The 13776-nt window shown below is 40.0% G+C and overlaps 6 protein-coding genes across 7 annotated transcripts; all 6 read right to left on the bottom strand.

Moving 5' to 3' along the window:
- Positions 1-1222: 1222 nt before the first annotated feature.
- Positions 1223-2215, bottom strand: LOC108596058. 2 transcript variants are annotated; one of them, XM_017981452.2, is made up of 3 exons: positions 2073-2212; positions 1548-2015; positions 1223-1491 (listed from the first exon to the last, which is right to left on the bottom strand). In XM_017981452.2, exons 1-3 carry the CDS (start codon positions 2117-2119, stop codon positions 1296-1298), a joined length of 711 nt encoding a protein of 236 aa, XP_017836941.1. In that variant the 5' UTR covers positions 2120-2212; the 3' UTR covers positions 1223-1295. The 2 variants fall into 2 exon arrangements, with proteins under 2 accessions (XP_017836941.1, XP_017836942.1); XM_017981453.2 differs by having other exon boundaries at positions 1360-1491; positions 1570-2015; positions 2073-2215.
- LOC108596053 (CAAX prenyl protease 1 homolog) lies at positions 2147-3721 on the bottom strand. The gene is made up of 2 exons (XM_017981446.2): positions 3532-3721; positions 2147-3471 (listed from the first exon to the last, which is right to left on the bottom strand). Exons 1-2 carry the CDS (start codon positions 3640-3642, stop codon positions 2236-2238), a joined length of 1347 nt encoding a protein of 448 aa, XP_017836935.1. The 5' UTR covers positions 3643-3721; the 3' UTR covers positions 2147-2235.
- Positions 3722-3858: 137 nt separating this feature from the next.
- On the bottom strand, positions 3859-5575 carry LOC108596052 (CAAX prenyl protease 1 homolog). The gene is made up of 2 exons (XM_017981445.2): positions 5404-5575; positions 3859-5277 (listed from the first exon to the last, which is right to left on the bottom strand). The coding sequence occupies exons 1-2, from the start codon at positions 5494-5496 to the stop codon at positions 4015-4017; spliced, it is 1356 nt and encodes a 451-aa protein (XP_017836934.1). The 5' UTR covers positions 5497-5575; the 3' UTR covers positions 3859-4014.
- Positions 5576-5749: 174 nt separating this feature from the next.
- Positions 5750-7294, bottom strand: LOC108596051 (probable phenylalanine--tRNA ligase, mitochondrial). Its single transcript, XM_017981444.2, has 2 exons — positions 6009-7294; positions 5750-5951 (listed from the first exon to the last, which is right to left on the bottom strand). Exons 1-2 carry the CDS (start codon positions 7218-7220, stop codon positions 5784-5786), a joined length of 1380 nt encoding a protein of 459 aa, XP_017836933.1. The 5' UTR covers positions 7221-7294; the 3' UTR covers positions 5750-5783.
- Positions 7295-7426: 132 nt separating this feature from the next.
- On the bottom strand, positions 7427-13729 carry LOC108596055 (cathepsin L). The gene is made up of 4 exons (XM_017981449.2): positions 13603-13729; positions 12447-12554; positions 8406-8620; positions 7427-8346 (listed from the first exon to the last, which is right to left on the bottom strand). Exons 2-4 carry the CDS (start codon positions 12546-12548, stop codon positions 7635-7637), a joined length of 1029 nt encoding a protein of 342 aa, XP_017836938.1. The 5' UTR covers positions 12549-12554; positions 13603-13729; the 3' UTR covers positions 7427-7634.
- Positions 9631-10807, bottom strand: LOC108596060. Its single transcript, XM_017981456.1, has one exon. It carries the CDS (start codon positions 10087-10089, stop codon positions 9868-9870), a length of 222 nt encoding a protein of 73 aa, XP_017836945.1. The 5' UTR covers positions 10090-10807; the 3' UTR covers positions 9631-9867.
- Positions 13730-13776: the final 47 nt, after the last annotated feature.

Below are 13776 nucleotides of genomic sequence, written 5' to 3'. Positions count from 1 at the left end.
ATGAATATTAATCAGTAACAACAAAAATTACTTATTTTGAAATGCAACACGAAACCAGCCAGAAACACACTAAGAATATATATGGTATATACAAAAAATAAAAATTTACATTGTTGAAAAGAGAAACCCACACAAAACCGAGTACAGTACATCGATTTTAAATAACTTGTCTGATTGTAAAAGCAAACATAAAGTTTATATTTTCTATTTGCTATGAGTGCATATATGGCTCATTTATTTAAATTATAAATATATATATGTGTGTATATTAATTTAATTATGGCATTAATTTAGTTAAGCGTAAGTGCAGACAAGCTCGACAGAAGAGAAAACATGAACCACAAATTTATGGCAAATTTTAATTAAATTTAATATATAAATGTATGTAGCGTGAATATCTTTTTTTAGATAATTGTTGTTAATAATTGTGTGTGTCCATGATCAAATAAAATTATAATAAATTATGCTAACTATTATATTATTATAAATGTGAAAAATTATAAAAAAATATGACAACAAAAAAATACAAATTTATTTTGATGCGTGTATTAATTCCATTGATACTTTAGACACACATACCAAGCCAACACCAACACCAAAGCATGTATCTACATGTACTTGTTACCAATACTAGTGCATAAGTAACGGCCTCCAAACTCAATGCACTTGAACAGCTGCCAATTGGCACTCGAGCACGCCAGGTAATAAAAAAAAAAAGCGAAAGCAGAGAAAACAGTAAACCAAAGCAAAAACTACTCAATGCATGTCCTGCGGCCTCGCGTTGCTGCAATTTATCAGTTCTGCTTGTGTCTGGCAACCTAACTAGTTGAAATTATGCCTACTACTAAAAAAAACTACATACAAATTTATTGCTACTTAACTAAGCAAATGGTCAAGTGTCGCTTAAACATTGTTTAAAACTCCTCAAGGTGCTATCTCTATTATAAATAAAAACCTTTGTAACTTAACTAGTTTTCATTCCAACAAAAAAATTTTAAGTTGCCGCCATAGCCAAAGCAAACAATAAACCATTAATATTTGCCATAACTTTTAACAACAATAAATGCCAAGTATATCTTAGTGAAGCTAACAAAGTGACAACCCTAACTACATATTTCCAACTAACTCTAACTATACTTATACTTAATATACTTAATATATATGATATATGATAACTAACTAAATGTCAGCAAAAATAAACTAAAATATATATACATATGCTACGAAGTGCGTTGTTTTAATAAATTAACACTGATTGACAACAATAACAATTACAACCACACATAAGACAAAGTTTAGTCTGAATTTTGATGCTGATTTTGCAATTCCATGAGCTCATTGAGCTGCTTGAGCAGCGCATTTAAGCTCATCATATTGGCATTTAATTCAGGCATTTCCCTAGACTCTGCCTCGCCCTGTGCCTGCATAGCCAGAGATTCGTCCAGCAGCTGCGTTATGCTGTCCATGGTCTCTTTGATGCGCCAACATTCGCTGGAATACAGAAAGTTGAGCTTAGTTGAAGCTTTAGCTGGCCCAGCTGCACTTACCAATTGGGCAGACTAAACTCACAGTTGTTGCTTGTCTGTGCCAGGCGTTCGCTGCAATTTTGCAAATGCCAGCCACAACACGATAAAAGGAGTCTGCCCGTTGGCACAACAAGGCTATGGGCATGCTGAGCGACAACCGCAGGCAACAGTTCCAGTTTACAACTGTACCAAGTGGGCTCAGATTTCGCTGGCAGCTGCTGCTGCTGCTGCTGCTCCTCTGCCATTTGCAATTCAGTTTGCGACACTGACTCCGCTAAACCCAAGGCGCTCAACAACATGCGCACACTGGGTGTTTTCCGAATGCTGCCGCCAGTGCCAAAGTGACGTTGCAAGAATATGGTCGCCGCACACTGTTTAGACAGCTGTTTGTGCTCAATGTCCTTGCTGCTGGGACTGCGAAACACAAACCCCGAAGGATTGCTGCTAAACAAGCGCGTTGCGCCCTTCTCATAGGTTATATGCGTCTGGCTGCAAAGTTAAAAGTTTAATTTTAGCATTAAAGTGTTTAAATTAGTTGCAACTTACGTCTTGCCCACATTGATTTTCAATTTGGTAATGCGTCCAAAAGACATTGCGCTTCACAAACTTGATAAATTTTACGAAATAAACAAAAAGCTTAGCCTTATGAATGTATAAAATTGTTACACTGACAGCCTAAAAAAAATGTGACTTTAAATTTAAAAGCTGCCTACTTCTGATCCAGACGTTCCTGATACTCCAAACGCTGCAAGATGGTCGGATGCGTATGATTCCAGCGCGCATAGCACGTATCGTAGACAGGGAAACTCATATGATCTGCATAGATCTTCACCAGCGCTGAGCGCAGCGACAGCGAATAGCCCAACATATGCGCAAAGCGATCAGCAGAGTATTCAAAGCGTCGCAGATTCCACAGTATAAAAAAGTTGGCCAGCGTCAGATAGGGTATCATAGCTATGCGCATGACAATAATAAAACCCACAACGATGGGACAAAGGCCAGGCTCAAAGCCAATGGCCTCATAGATTTGCTTGCAATGGAACAGCACTCCAAAGATCAGCATGGTCAGCAGTAAATGTATCTTCATGATGAACGTAGCCTTGTAGAAGTGTCCCTTGCGCCAATGTCCCAGCTCGTGCGCCACCACAGCAGCCACCTGTATGTTGGTCAAGCCACGGCCCACTTCAAAGGGCTTCAGCTCGCTGGCACTCAGTCCCTTGTTCAGCAGCAGCGTATCGAAGATGACAATGCGCTTGAGACAGCAGCTGCCATAGAAATAGGCATTGCTATACTGCGTGGTGCGTGTGCGTATGATAAAGACGCGTTTCATAGGAAAGCCCACCATATCGCAGACAACCTTAACTTCATTGTACAGTGGTCCAGGTTGCAAACGGCGCTGCACACCCACGCAGGGTATGCACACGTAGGGCAGCAAGAAGATCATGAGTATGGTCAGCACCGCCCAGGCCAGGTAGTACCACATGAAGAACCACCAGCCAAGCAGTTCCACCGACAGCACCACCAGCATAGTTAGCGGCCCCAGCAGAAATTGGGCCAGCACCACAGCCAATAAGCCCAGCAGGCAATAGCAATACGTCGGCATACTGGATCTGGTGCCATAGCGCACCTCCAGGATGCACTTGTCATAGAGCAGCACGGGCAGACAACGCACCGTTATGTAGATGCTCATGTAAAACACAAAGATGACGCTAACCCAGATCTCGGCGCCACTCAATGGTTTCAGTGTAAGCACCGCTAGATTCCACACAAACGGATAGAAGCCAAAGAACAGCTCTATCAAGGTGAGTATTATGTCCACAAAATATTTCCACATGCGCAGCTCCATTTTGTGCAGCTCATAGATGCGTGCGCGATAGAATATCTCGGGCGGTATAATGCCACGCAGCTCCTCGGGCACCATCGTGGCACCCAGACACACCAGTTGCTACTAGACAAAGCGAGAGTTAAGTTGGTTAATCGACAGTTTAAATGGCTTGCAGCTCACCTGGCGTTTGGCCAATACGATTTGCCATAAATGTGCCACCACTACGATTACCATTAGTATAATAAGCACAACTAATGGTGCCAGCTTAGGCCATGTGTCATAGAATGCCATGGCTCAGAGCTTCCTCCTTACAATCGGTGTATATATTATGTACATACATATGTAAACATGCATGTATGTATGTATGTGAAACAACAAACAATTGTATCAATAATTTTACATAAGCATATAGCTACTACGATCAGTTTGTTTATAATTGAAAATACATACTATATCCACAATATACAAATAATTTATTTTGTTTATGAGCTTCTTATCAGCTTTAGTATATGTATAAAGTAGTAAAAAGTGTATTAAAAGATTAATCCAAGTCTTAATTAGGTTAGTGTGTCTGACTTAATAAAATTTTGTTAGCTTTATTGACGACTACAACTAAATCTGAAAAAGAGTGTGACAAGGTTATATGCTTTGGTCAATGTTGATTTACTTTTGTTTCTTCGGCTCGCTCAGCTCCTTGAGGCGAGCCAAGCGTTGCAGCAGAGTTGGGTGTGAATGATTCCAAGTGGAGTAAAGCCAGTCATAAACAGGAAAGCCTAGATTGTCAAGATTAAGTTTAATCAGTGCGCGTCCCAATTGCTCTTCAAAGCCAAGTGAGTGAGCAAACTCATCGGCTTGGTATTCATAGCGACGCGACAGTATGGTCATAGCAAAGTTAATAAGAGCATTATAAGGAGCCATTACATAAGTGAACACAATGAGCAGACCCACAAGAATGGGACGTGTGCCTGGTTGGAAGCCCATGGCCTCATAGAAAGGTGCATACTTGAATAGATAGCCAAAGACCAGGAACATCAGGAATAAATGAACTTGCATTATAATAATATTCTTAGTCACATGTCCCAGCTTCCAGTGGCCCAGCTCGTGTCCCAGCACGGCCAAGACCTCCTCATTGGTGCAGCCCTTGCCCTTCTCATCAGCAGACAGTTCAGAGTCATCAGGCTTGCCTTTGTTCAGCAGCAGAGTATCGAAAAGCACAATACGCTTGGAATTCCATAGGCCATAGAAGTAGGCGTTGCTATGCGACGAACGTTTGGAGCCCTCAACCACGTATAATTTGGTGAGCGGAAAATTGAGGGATGCTGCCAAATCTTCAATGGACTTGCGCAATGGCCCCTGCTCCAAAGGTGTATACTTGTCAAACAGTGGTGCAATAAATATGGGGTAGATGGTGAGCAGCAATAGGGAGATGATACCAGTGAAGACCCACAGCCAGATGAAGAAGTTATCACCACCGCGTTGTACTATAAATATTATAGCAGCGGTAATGGGTATCATTACAACCTGCATAACCACAAAGCCCTTAACCTGATCCCAAGCAAAGAAGCCAGCTGTTTGCTTATTGAATCCATGTTTCTCCTCCAGAACAAAAGTCTTGTAGATCTTGAAGGGCATTGACTTGAAGGTAGACAAGGCATTCGATATCAGTACAAATACGCAGCTGACGAGTATCTCATTGCTGGAGTCCCAGTTAAGACGATCCACAACATCTACTGAGGCTTGCCAGAGTAGCGCAATCAGCCCTATATATAGCTCCAGACAGAGTAGTAGAACATCCATAAGCACAGCCTTAAATATGCCAAAAGTCTCTTGGTCTAGCCCATATTTGCGTGACTTGTGGAATGTCTCATCATTCATATGCTTGGTCAACTCTTTTGGCACAGACAGTGCACTTTTGTACACATTTACCTAAAGTTGATTGCGTGAAATTAATTTCGATTGCAAATTTTACAAATTTTCACCAATACAAGCACATGCACTCGCGCCCAGACATGCATGTGTGTCTGGCCGCATGCCGGCCGGCAGCTTACATACCTGACGCAACGAAATGTATATTTCCAATGCATTTTCGATTATAACTAATCCTAAAATGCTATACAGCACAGTCTCTGCCTCAGAGTAAGACATATTCACAATTTAATCAGCGCTACGTTGATCTCGCTACGCTTGTTGTTGTTTTTTCTGTCTCACAACTGTGACTCGTTACTTTTGAGTAGTAACACATACATATACATTTTTCGTAAGTACACACAAAATATTTGTGAACAAGTAAATAGCGGAAGTATCGATACTATTTCACCCGCAAAATTCTTAGACTGCAATCGTCAGAATAGTTATCGAAAATTTTAAAAATATATATCACATGTAGCGTAATCTTATTATTTGGTTATAACAACTGTTTTATTAAACTAAGACTAGCGAATTTGCACATTAAAGCTCTCCACACTGGCATCCCCAATTTGCTTATGCATTTCATTTACCTCAGCCTGTGTTAAAGTGCGTTCCATATGGCGATAGACAATACGGAAGCACACGCTGGATTTGCCAGTTTTCGGGTGCTTAAATTTATCCACTAAGCTTATCTGCAAATGAAATAAAGTAATTAAATAAGACTCTATAAATGCGTTATGCTTTTATACCTGTTCAACAACATCACCAGCCACTGAACGCACCAAGTCATAGAAATCGTTGGGAGAGAAGCCAGCGTCAACCTCAACATCGGGCGGCAGCCAAAAGGACAAGTCGTTTGTGCATTGCGGATAGTGGGAGATGGGCTTAAATTTGGGTAGATTCTGTAGATCTTGCTCGCTAAACTGAGCCAAGAAGCCGCTGTCATTTGACCAGAACAAACGTATGTCAGGTATATCGAATAGGATCATAGCTAGACGCTCCAGGCCAACACCAAAGGCATAGCCAATGGACTGATGCACGCCGGCCTTCTGAAGAATTTCGTGGCGCATGATGCCACAGCCCAGCACCTCCAGCCAATTATCTTTGAAGTATATTTCCAGCTCCCAAGAGGGCTGAGTGAAGGGGAAGTAGGTGTCTACCCAACGGTACTTGATGCGCGGTCCAAATAACTCCTTAGTCAGGCCCACGAGCACATGCTTCATCTCGTGCTCCATTAGTTTAACAGCTTCCAAGGTATGGCAAGGCTGCTTTGTCTGATCCATGCACTTAGACGAAGGCAAAATCAGCTTGGGATCTGCAATAGCACCCGACCAAGTCTCCTCGAACAGCTCCAGCCCGGGATTACGTTCAAATAACTTATCTTTGGTCAGCAGCCGCACAGCGTCCGCCTGATGAAACACCGGAAAGTGTGTGCTATCGATTTCATCACGCCGATACACTTCACCCACTACCAAAAAATTGTCCAAGCCACCCGAGATAAGCTCCACTTGATGCGCTGTAGTGTGAGCACGCAGCAAATGCTGCTGATTAATATAGTAGCAGTCCGATTTTTGTCTGCTCACGTGATCCGGGGGTATCAGCAGATTGTCAAAGTTTTGTTGCACTGTGACAACTGGATTCAGCTGCTCATATACCGAGAAAAGCGGATTTCCACGCTGATTCCTATAGGCACCATAAAAGTAATTCACAATACGCTGCCTTATAATTGACAATGGATGATCCCGCTGCAGGTGCTTATTAAGGCCTAGATAAGACAATATTTTGGGCGTAACATTTGTCCAGCTGTCTGTGGCGTACGTGCCCCCATTGATTTCCAATTGGCCAACGCCAGCTGTAGTTACTTTCTTACTCTCGGCTACACTGCTGGCTAGCCTGAGCTGCTGTTGGCGTGAGAGGCTCAAACGCAACCTCGAGCCATGTACACGCAGCGTCAATAGCATTTCTTTTGTGTTTGTTATTAATTTACGGACAGTTATTGCATTTTTAGTATTACAAAACAAACTTTTAGCTAGGGATGGTATTGCAACGAAAGTATCGATATATACTATAAAAAGCTTTTATTAGATGACAGTGCGTTGATTGCAATACGACTGTATTTAAAGACCGATTACTGATTATTGCGCCCAATTAAAATATTCAAAATATAATCGTTTTTAATTAATTTAATTTATACAAACATCAACATTAAAATAGTACACGCTTAATTCGATTCAAGCTGACAAATAAAAATGTGATGCACTTTTACAGATCATAGATTATTGATAAGATGGGTGTTATTAATAATTGAGATGCTCGTCTTGGAATAACTTTTGTGAAGACATAATTAAATGAGTTTGAGCAGTTGCTTCTTAAATTTAAACAAGTGGATAACTGGCAGCAGTCGCAATGCCGCACTGGTTATCTACGTTACGCGACATCTTAATGAAGCCCTTGTCGCCCCATGTAGTGCCCCAGGAGTTCTTGACCAGCCAGTAGTCTGTGCCGGACTCATCAGTGCCATAACCAACAGCAAGCACACCGTGATCCAGATTCTGAGGATCGCACTGGGGCTCGTTATACACACCCTCGGAGTAGAACTGGAATGATTCGTGCGAAGCATCGATGGCAACTGAGATTGGTCCAATGGTGGCAAGAGCTTCCGACATTTTCTTCTCATTGCCCTGTGGGATATCAACAAAGCCACGGTCTGTGGCGCCAATGGTACCCTTGTTGAAATGGCAAGAGTCATCAATGCCCTCATAAGGATAAGACTTCTCGGTATCAATGCCACCATTATCCTTAATGTAACGGAAAGCGTTGTCCATCAAGCCACCGTTGCAGCCATTGTTGCCGTATTTGGTGGAGCAATCAACCAAATTCTGCTCAGAGAGTGATACCAATGTGCCAGTCTTACGGAAATGCTGACCCTCCAGCGCGCCAGTCGATGAGAAAGCCCAGCAGCTGCCGCAGTGTCCCTGATCCTTAACCTCTGTAACAGCTCCCTTGGTGCGCCAGTCCACAGATTTGGGCACAGTCACATGCGCGGGCGAGATGAAGGTGACACCCGCAAAGCTGGCATCAGCAGCACTAAAAGTAAACATAATTAGTCTTGATTGCAATTGTTGTAAACAATATATCTAAGTTACCGCAGCTGTTTGTGTAGCGTATAGTTGAAGCCATTCATTGACTCACGGAACTCGTGATGCAGCATGTCCGCATATTTGTTCATGCCCATCTTGTAGGTAACTTCACCAGCTGCATAGCGCTGATTGTGCTTGGCAATCTTGTGCTTGTTCTCATTGAAGATCTTCAAACGGAAACGCTCCTCGGTATCATCCTGATAATGCTTGCGATGTTCCAGCTGCAATTAACAAACAAAGGCAATAATTATTTAAATGAACTACTATATATAAATATATGCTTATCAGCGCGTGCGTGTGTATGTGTGTGATGGCATTATCATTGTAGCATTGTACCTGCGTCCAAGTCTAGCGATTAGATAGTAGCCCACACATGCCAAGTCAAAGATTATTCTTACCTAATGCTTAGTGCTTGAATCGGATTTATGGACAAATCAATGATAACCACATAGTTAAGCTAGTAACGGCAAGAATATATCACAAGGTAGCATAAAAAAAGGTACGAAACAGTAGCGACCGTCATCAACAAATCAACTGACGACCAACCATAAACAAATTTTTACGACGCTGTTAAAATTTTCCTGAGCGCAACGATTGTTATTGACACGCTATAAAGCGGGCTAGGCTATAGGCAACAAAATAAAAATTTCAGTCACCCATAGTTGTGTGTGTATAATTAGATCCAGCATACATATACGAATGAATACAATTGTCACCCTGATGACTACGGCTGCTGCGGTTCGGTTCTCTCATTGATGGCGTGTTTTCAGAAATAATTTACAGACTCTGCTCAGCAAAGTGTAGAGCAGTCTTTTAGTTAAGTTTAATGGCATTATTAAATTATTTACTGCGTACAGAGTCGTACATTGGCAGTTGCGCCCGACTGCAGTTTCCAAATTTGTTTATAATGTGCTTTAAAAGTTAATAAACGACAATCTAGAGAGCGCTACAAGTGAACAATCATAAACATGCAACACAACAGATACACAAATTTCTGTTCCAAAAGCATTGCTTAGTGTATTACCGCTTCGGTGTTTCGAACAACTTTGTTCTTTTATGTACATTGCACCTAAATTGACATAATTGATAGGAATTCGTTTCGACTGCAGACGGCTTTATCGAGCGCTCAAGACCCACATACATAACTATGTCTATTGATTTTTCCACCAAAAGCAAAGAATGCATTTGTATTTCGTTATAAAAAATGCTTATAAATTTATTTCATAGAAAAGGCATTTGTTATTGATTAAAAACAAAATTAACCATAAAATAATAATCTAAAAACTGTAATTAAATGCACATGACAGGTAGACACATTTGTACGCAGTGTGAATACAACGGTATAGTTTGAGTTAATTATAGTTCGTTGTTGTTTTTGCAACTTTGCACTTTAGTGTTTTCACGTGTTTTTTATATATCTTATATATGTATTAATCCGCAGTACTAAAGCTAATTTTTTTAGTTAACACTAGAGTCGCTCCATTTCAATGGCACAGTCGTTGGCAGCAGCAGCAGAAGATGTGGTGGCTTGGTCAGACATTGCCGCCTCCTGCAGTGTGAAATTATGATATTCGCGTCTCTTGCGCAAAATTAAGCGCAGCACAAATCCGTTTACAACGAATAGTGCAATGACAAAGACCGCGGGCACTATCACGTCCACAACGAGGTTTAAATCATTGGAGCTGGCCATTTTAACTAACTACGTGGGTGTGTTTATGTAATTTTCTTTTATTTCGTTGGCTAAGCACTGCAAGCGTTCATTGAGTTCGGTCGGCTTTACCACACGTTTTGATTCAAAATGAGCCGCGTGCTTTTTCTGCTTTTTCCTTTAATGTTCGCTCTATCCAGTTCCCCCCCCCAAAAAGAAATGCTTTGACGTCGTAGCGCTCTCTTTGCTTGCTTGCTGCCTCTATCACTCTGCTGCGCGCGCTCGTTTGCTGTGTTAGGCGAGAGAAAGACAGACCGACGACTGACTGGCTCGGTAGCTCAACTGCTAATAACAAAAATAGCCTTTGCCTTTGCTTTTGCTTGGCTTGGTGGTTGCTCTGCTTGCACAGCAATTACATGCACACACACACACACACATACACTCACACACACACACATGCACACCAAAATTCATAAGTAAACGTTAATTTTTATGTTTGCTCAAACATGTGAGAGGAATTCGTACAGGCGAACCGGTTTTCCTTGATATAGATTTATGAGGATGCTTTAATTGTTAGCCAGGCGTTTTGACCAAACATGCAAAATATGCTAACCGGTTATCTACATAAATACATATGCATGCGCTTGTTATACATAAACACGCGCAATAAGTATCGCCCACTTGTTGATATTTACTATGCTTCAATATTTGCACACTCGCCTTCACAACAAATGAGCAAAAGCTTGTTCATGCGCGAGAGAGTTCGAGAGAGAGAGCGCGAATGTTAAGTGATAAGAAGCAAGTCACACGCCATTTCCGAGTGTTTTTGTTTCAAAATTTGCGTCTTTTGAATAGTGCGCACTTAAATTGAGATATAAAAATTCCAAGATGAGTTGTAGTTTCAGTATTTGGGAGAGCATTGTGATTTATAGTGTTTTGTGTGTGGGGTCGGGACTTTGTTTCACACGCTTATCAAGCGGCGATAACAAAAGTGCCAGGTTCAAATGTCGCACATTTCCATCATGTTATATTTATTCAAATATTTATTAATAAAATTTGTCTACGTAGGCATAGTCCTTGACATACAGCAAGTTCATTGAGCCGATTAGTCTGACAGCCCCTACAATCGTATTGCTTTTTTTAAGAATGAATTTTATAATTCCATTCTGTCTGGTCGGTCGCAGTCGTTGGGGACTAGTTAACAATTGTGACACATACAACTTTATGTATATAGTATATGTTGTGGTTAATGCTATGATATATGAAAGCTGTGCTCTTAAATTCTCAATAAACTATCAATTATCTTTTAGATAATTTTCAAGAATTTTCTAAATACTCGAAAAGTATCTACGAAGTCAAACAATCCACCCCAAAACATATTTAAAAATAGTATTTACTTTTGCGTGGAGGTGTACCCCGAAACTATGCAACAAAATTTGTATTTTGGACTACATTTAATGCTGCACTTGTCATATAAAAAAAAACAGTGTCAGCTTTTTTGGGATAACAAAAACAATTTTTTTTTTTTTTCGAATTCTTGATTATTTAATTTAGTTTAAAATTATTCATCCACTATTTAGAAAGTGATAGTAACAAAGTAAATTTTAAAATTTTAATTTGGTCAAATAATTTTTTTCAAATTATTTTGCAGTCCGTTTAAATTTAAAGCTGCGCTTGAAAGCATCTTGCATTTTTTTTATCTGGTCAGTACAGACAACAACCAATAAAAACAATTTATAAATTTCAAATTTGAATTCTAAATTATTAAGTAATTAATTGTCCTTAATAGCTGCGCTATTTTTGCCATAAGCAGAACTGTAGACAAAGCTGAATACTTATCAATAGGCTAGTAATAATCAATAGACTGAATTGATAAGCGCAATCAATTCTCAATAAGGTTCAATGCGCACTACGCAGTAAACTAGCGCGCAAACAAAGAGTACCAAATCAAAAGGCAATTTACAAGACAATACAAAAGCAATTATATGAAAATATATACATATGTATGCCAATTGTATTGCTGCGAGTCTTAGAAATGGCATGCCGAACCGTTACTTTTGTTATCATCAGCAGCAAGCCGAGCTTATCTGCATTGAACCGAACCAGGCACCAAGAGGAAGGCGGGTTCAAGCATATGGCATTTTATCAGCGGCTTTCAGTCATGTGAGCCGGCATGTGACTGTCGGCCTAATCAACTGCTGGAACCTAAAGAATGATTACATGACTCACAAATCTGTGGCATGCATCATAACGCAGAAACAATGGGCCAAAAATTATAAACAATGCCAACTAAATAAACAAAACAGACAACAAAAGCGCATTAATCATGCGCAGTACATTCCCTAAAACAGCTGCGTTTTGAATTTTGAAACTACCGTTATGCGTGTTGGATTACTCACCTTGAATGTTTGCCATTCTTCCTTCACGACATCAGCAAATGATATGGCCTGAGCCACAGCCACCAGGGCCAATAGAGCGAATAAAGTGCTCATTTTAAGCATTTTAAGCTGCAACAAAAGAGCGTAAACAAAATCAATTAAAAATGCTTACAAATAAATAGCTACACAATTAATACAACTAAGCTTTCGAATTAGTTTTAAGCTCAGCTGTGTTATTTTGTTGTTGTTGTAAATCACGTGACGTGTTTTTGCTTAGTGGTAAGCTTTTTGCATGGCACAAAGCACAAAGTTTAATAAACAAACACAATGACAACAATCCATGATGAAATTCGACAGAATAGCATAAATATGAAGAGTGCTTGTGTTAGCGATTTAGATAACATGAGACATGCACATGAAGCTTAAATAGCAAATTATAATTGTTGTGGGCGTATTGCATTGAGATAAGAAACATCAACTTAAATTTTCTTCTAAGCTTGTCAGCGAAAATGAATGCCTAAGCATTGAGTAAAGCCGTTGCCATTTTCGAAGTCGAAAAACAAACTTTCCGTTATCTTATCGGTCATTTGCTCTGCATATTGTTGCTTATTGCTTGTAGTTGTTTCGCTTATTTTTCTGCTTTGCTACCTCTGCTGGTTCGTTTACTAAACAATTTATAGCTGATTTATGAAAAATATAACACAATAAATATGCCAAGTTTGAGGGCAAAAACAGGTTTTCAAATTGCTTTGAAGGTGAAGGTGAATCAGCAGCAGGTACTCACACACACACACAGTGTACTTCTGTGTAGGAAATATTAGGAATTGATAAGCATTTAGAAAAATAGGCCAAACAGCAGAAAGAAGCAACAGCTGAAAACAAAATGCGCAAAAAGTAACCAAATAGAAATGGCCGCCAGCACAAGTATTATCAAAGACAACAACAACAACAACAATAGCGGCAACGAAACAAACAAGAGACTAAGAAAATGAAAGCAGCAGAGAAAGAAGCTGCGCTACCTTTCAGGAAGGCACTAGAATATGAAGCCAAGACAGAGTAACACATAACGCAATTAAATGTATATATATGTACATATTTTAAATTAGCTTAATTTATATGCACACACACACACACAAACAGAGATTTGCGTTGTTTATATTCTAACGGAAGCACTTACCACTTATTAGGATCAGTCTTTTTTACAATGACAAAACACTTTACTATGTACTTAATGCGTTTTAACTGCAACTTTATTGCTTAATCAGTTACTTATTATCGTTTTTGTTCTTTGCTCGAACACTTTTGGTTGTTAAATAAATTAAGTAGCAACTTATTGCTGCCAAGAAAACTT

The sequence above is a fragment of the Drosophila busckii genome, chromosome 2R (genome assembly GCF_011750605.1).
Source record: "Drosophila busckii strain San Diego stock center, stock number 13000-0081.31 chromosome 2R, ASM1175060v1, whole genome shotgun sequence".
In the NCBI taxonomy this organism is placed as follows: Eukaryota; Metazoa; Arthropoda; class Insecta; order Diptera; family Drosophilidae; genus Drosophila; species Drosophila busckii.
Note: the sequence above shows the minus strand (reverse complement) of the source record. Positions and strands in the feature narration are given on the sequence as shown.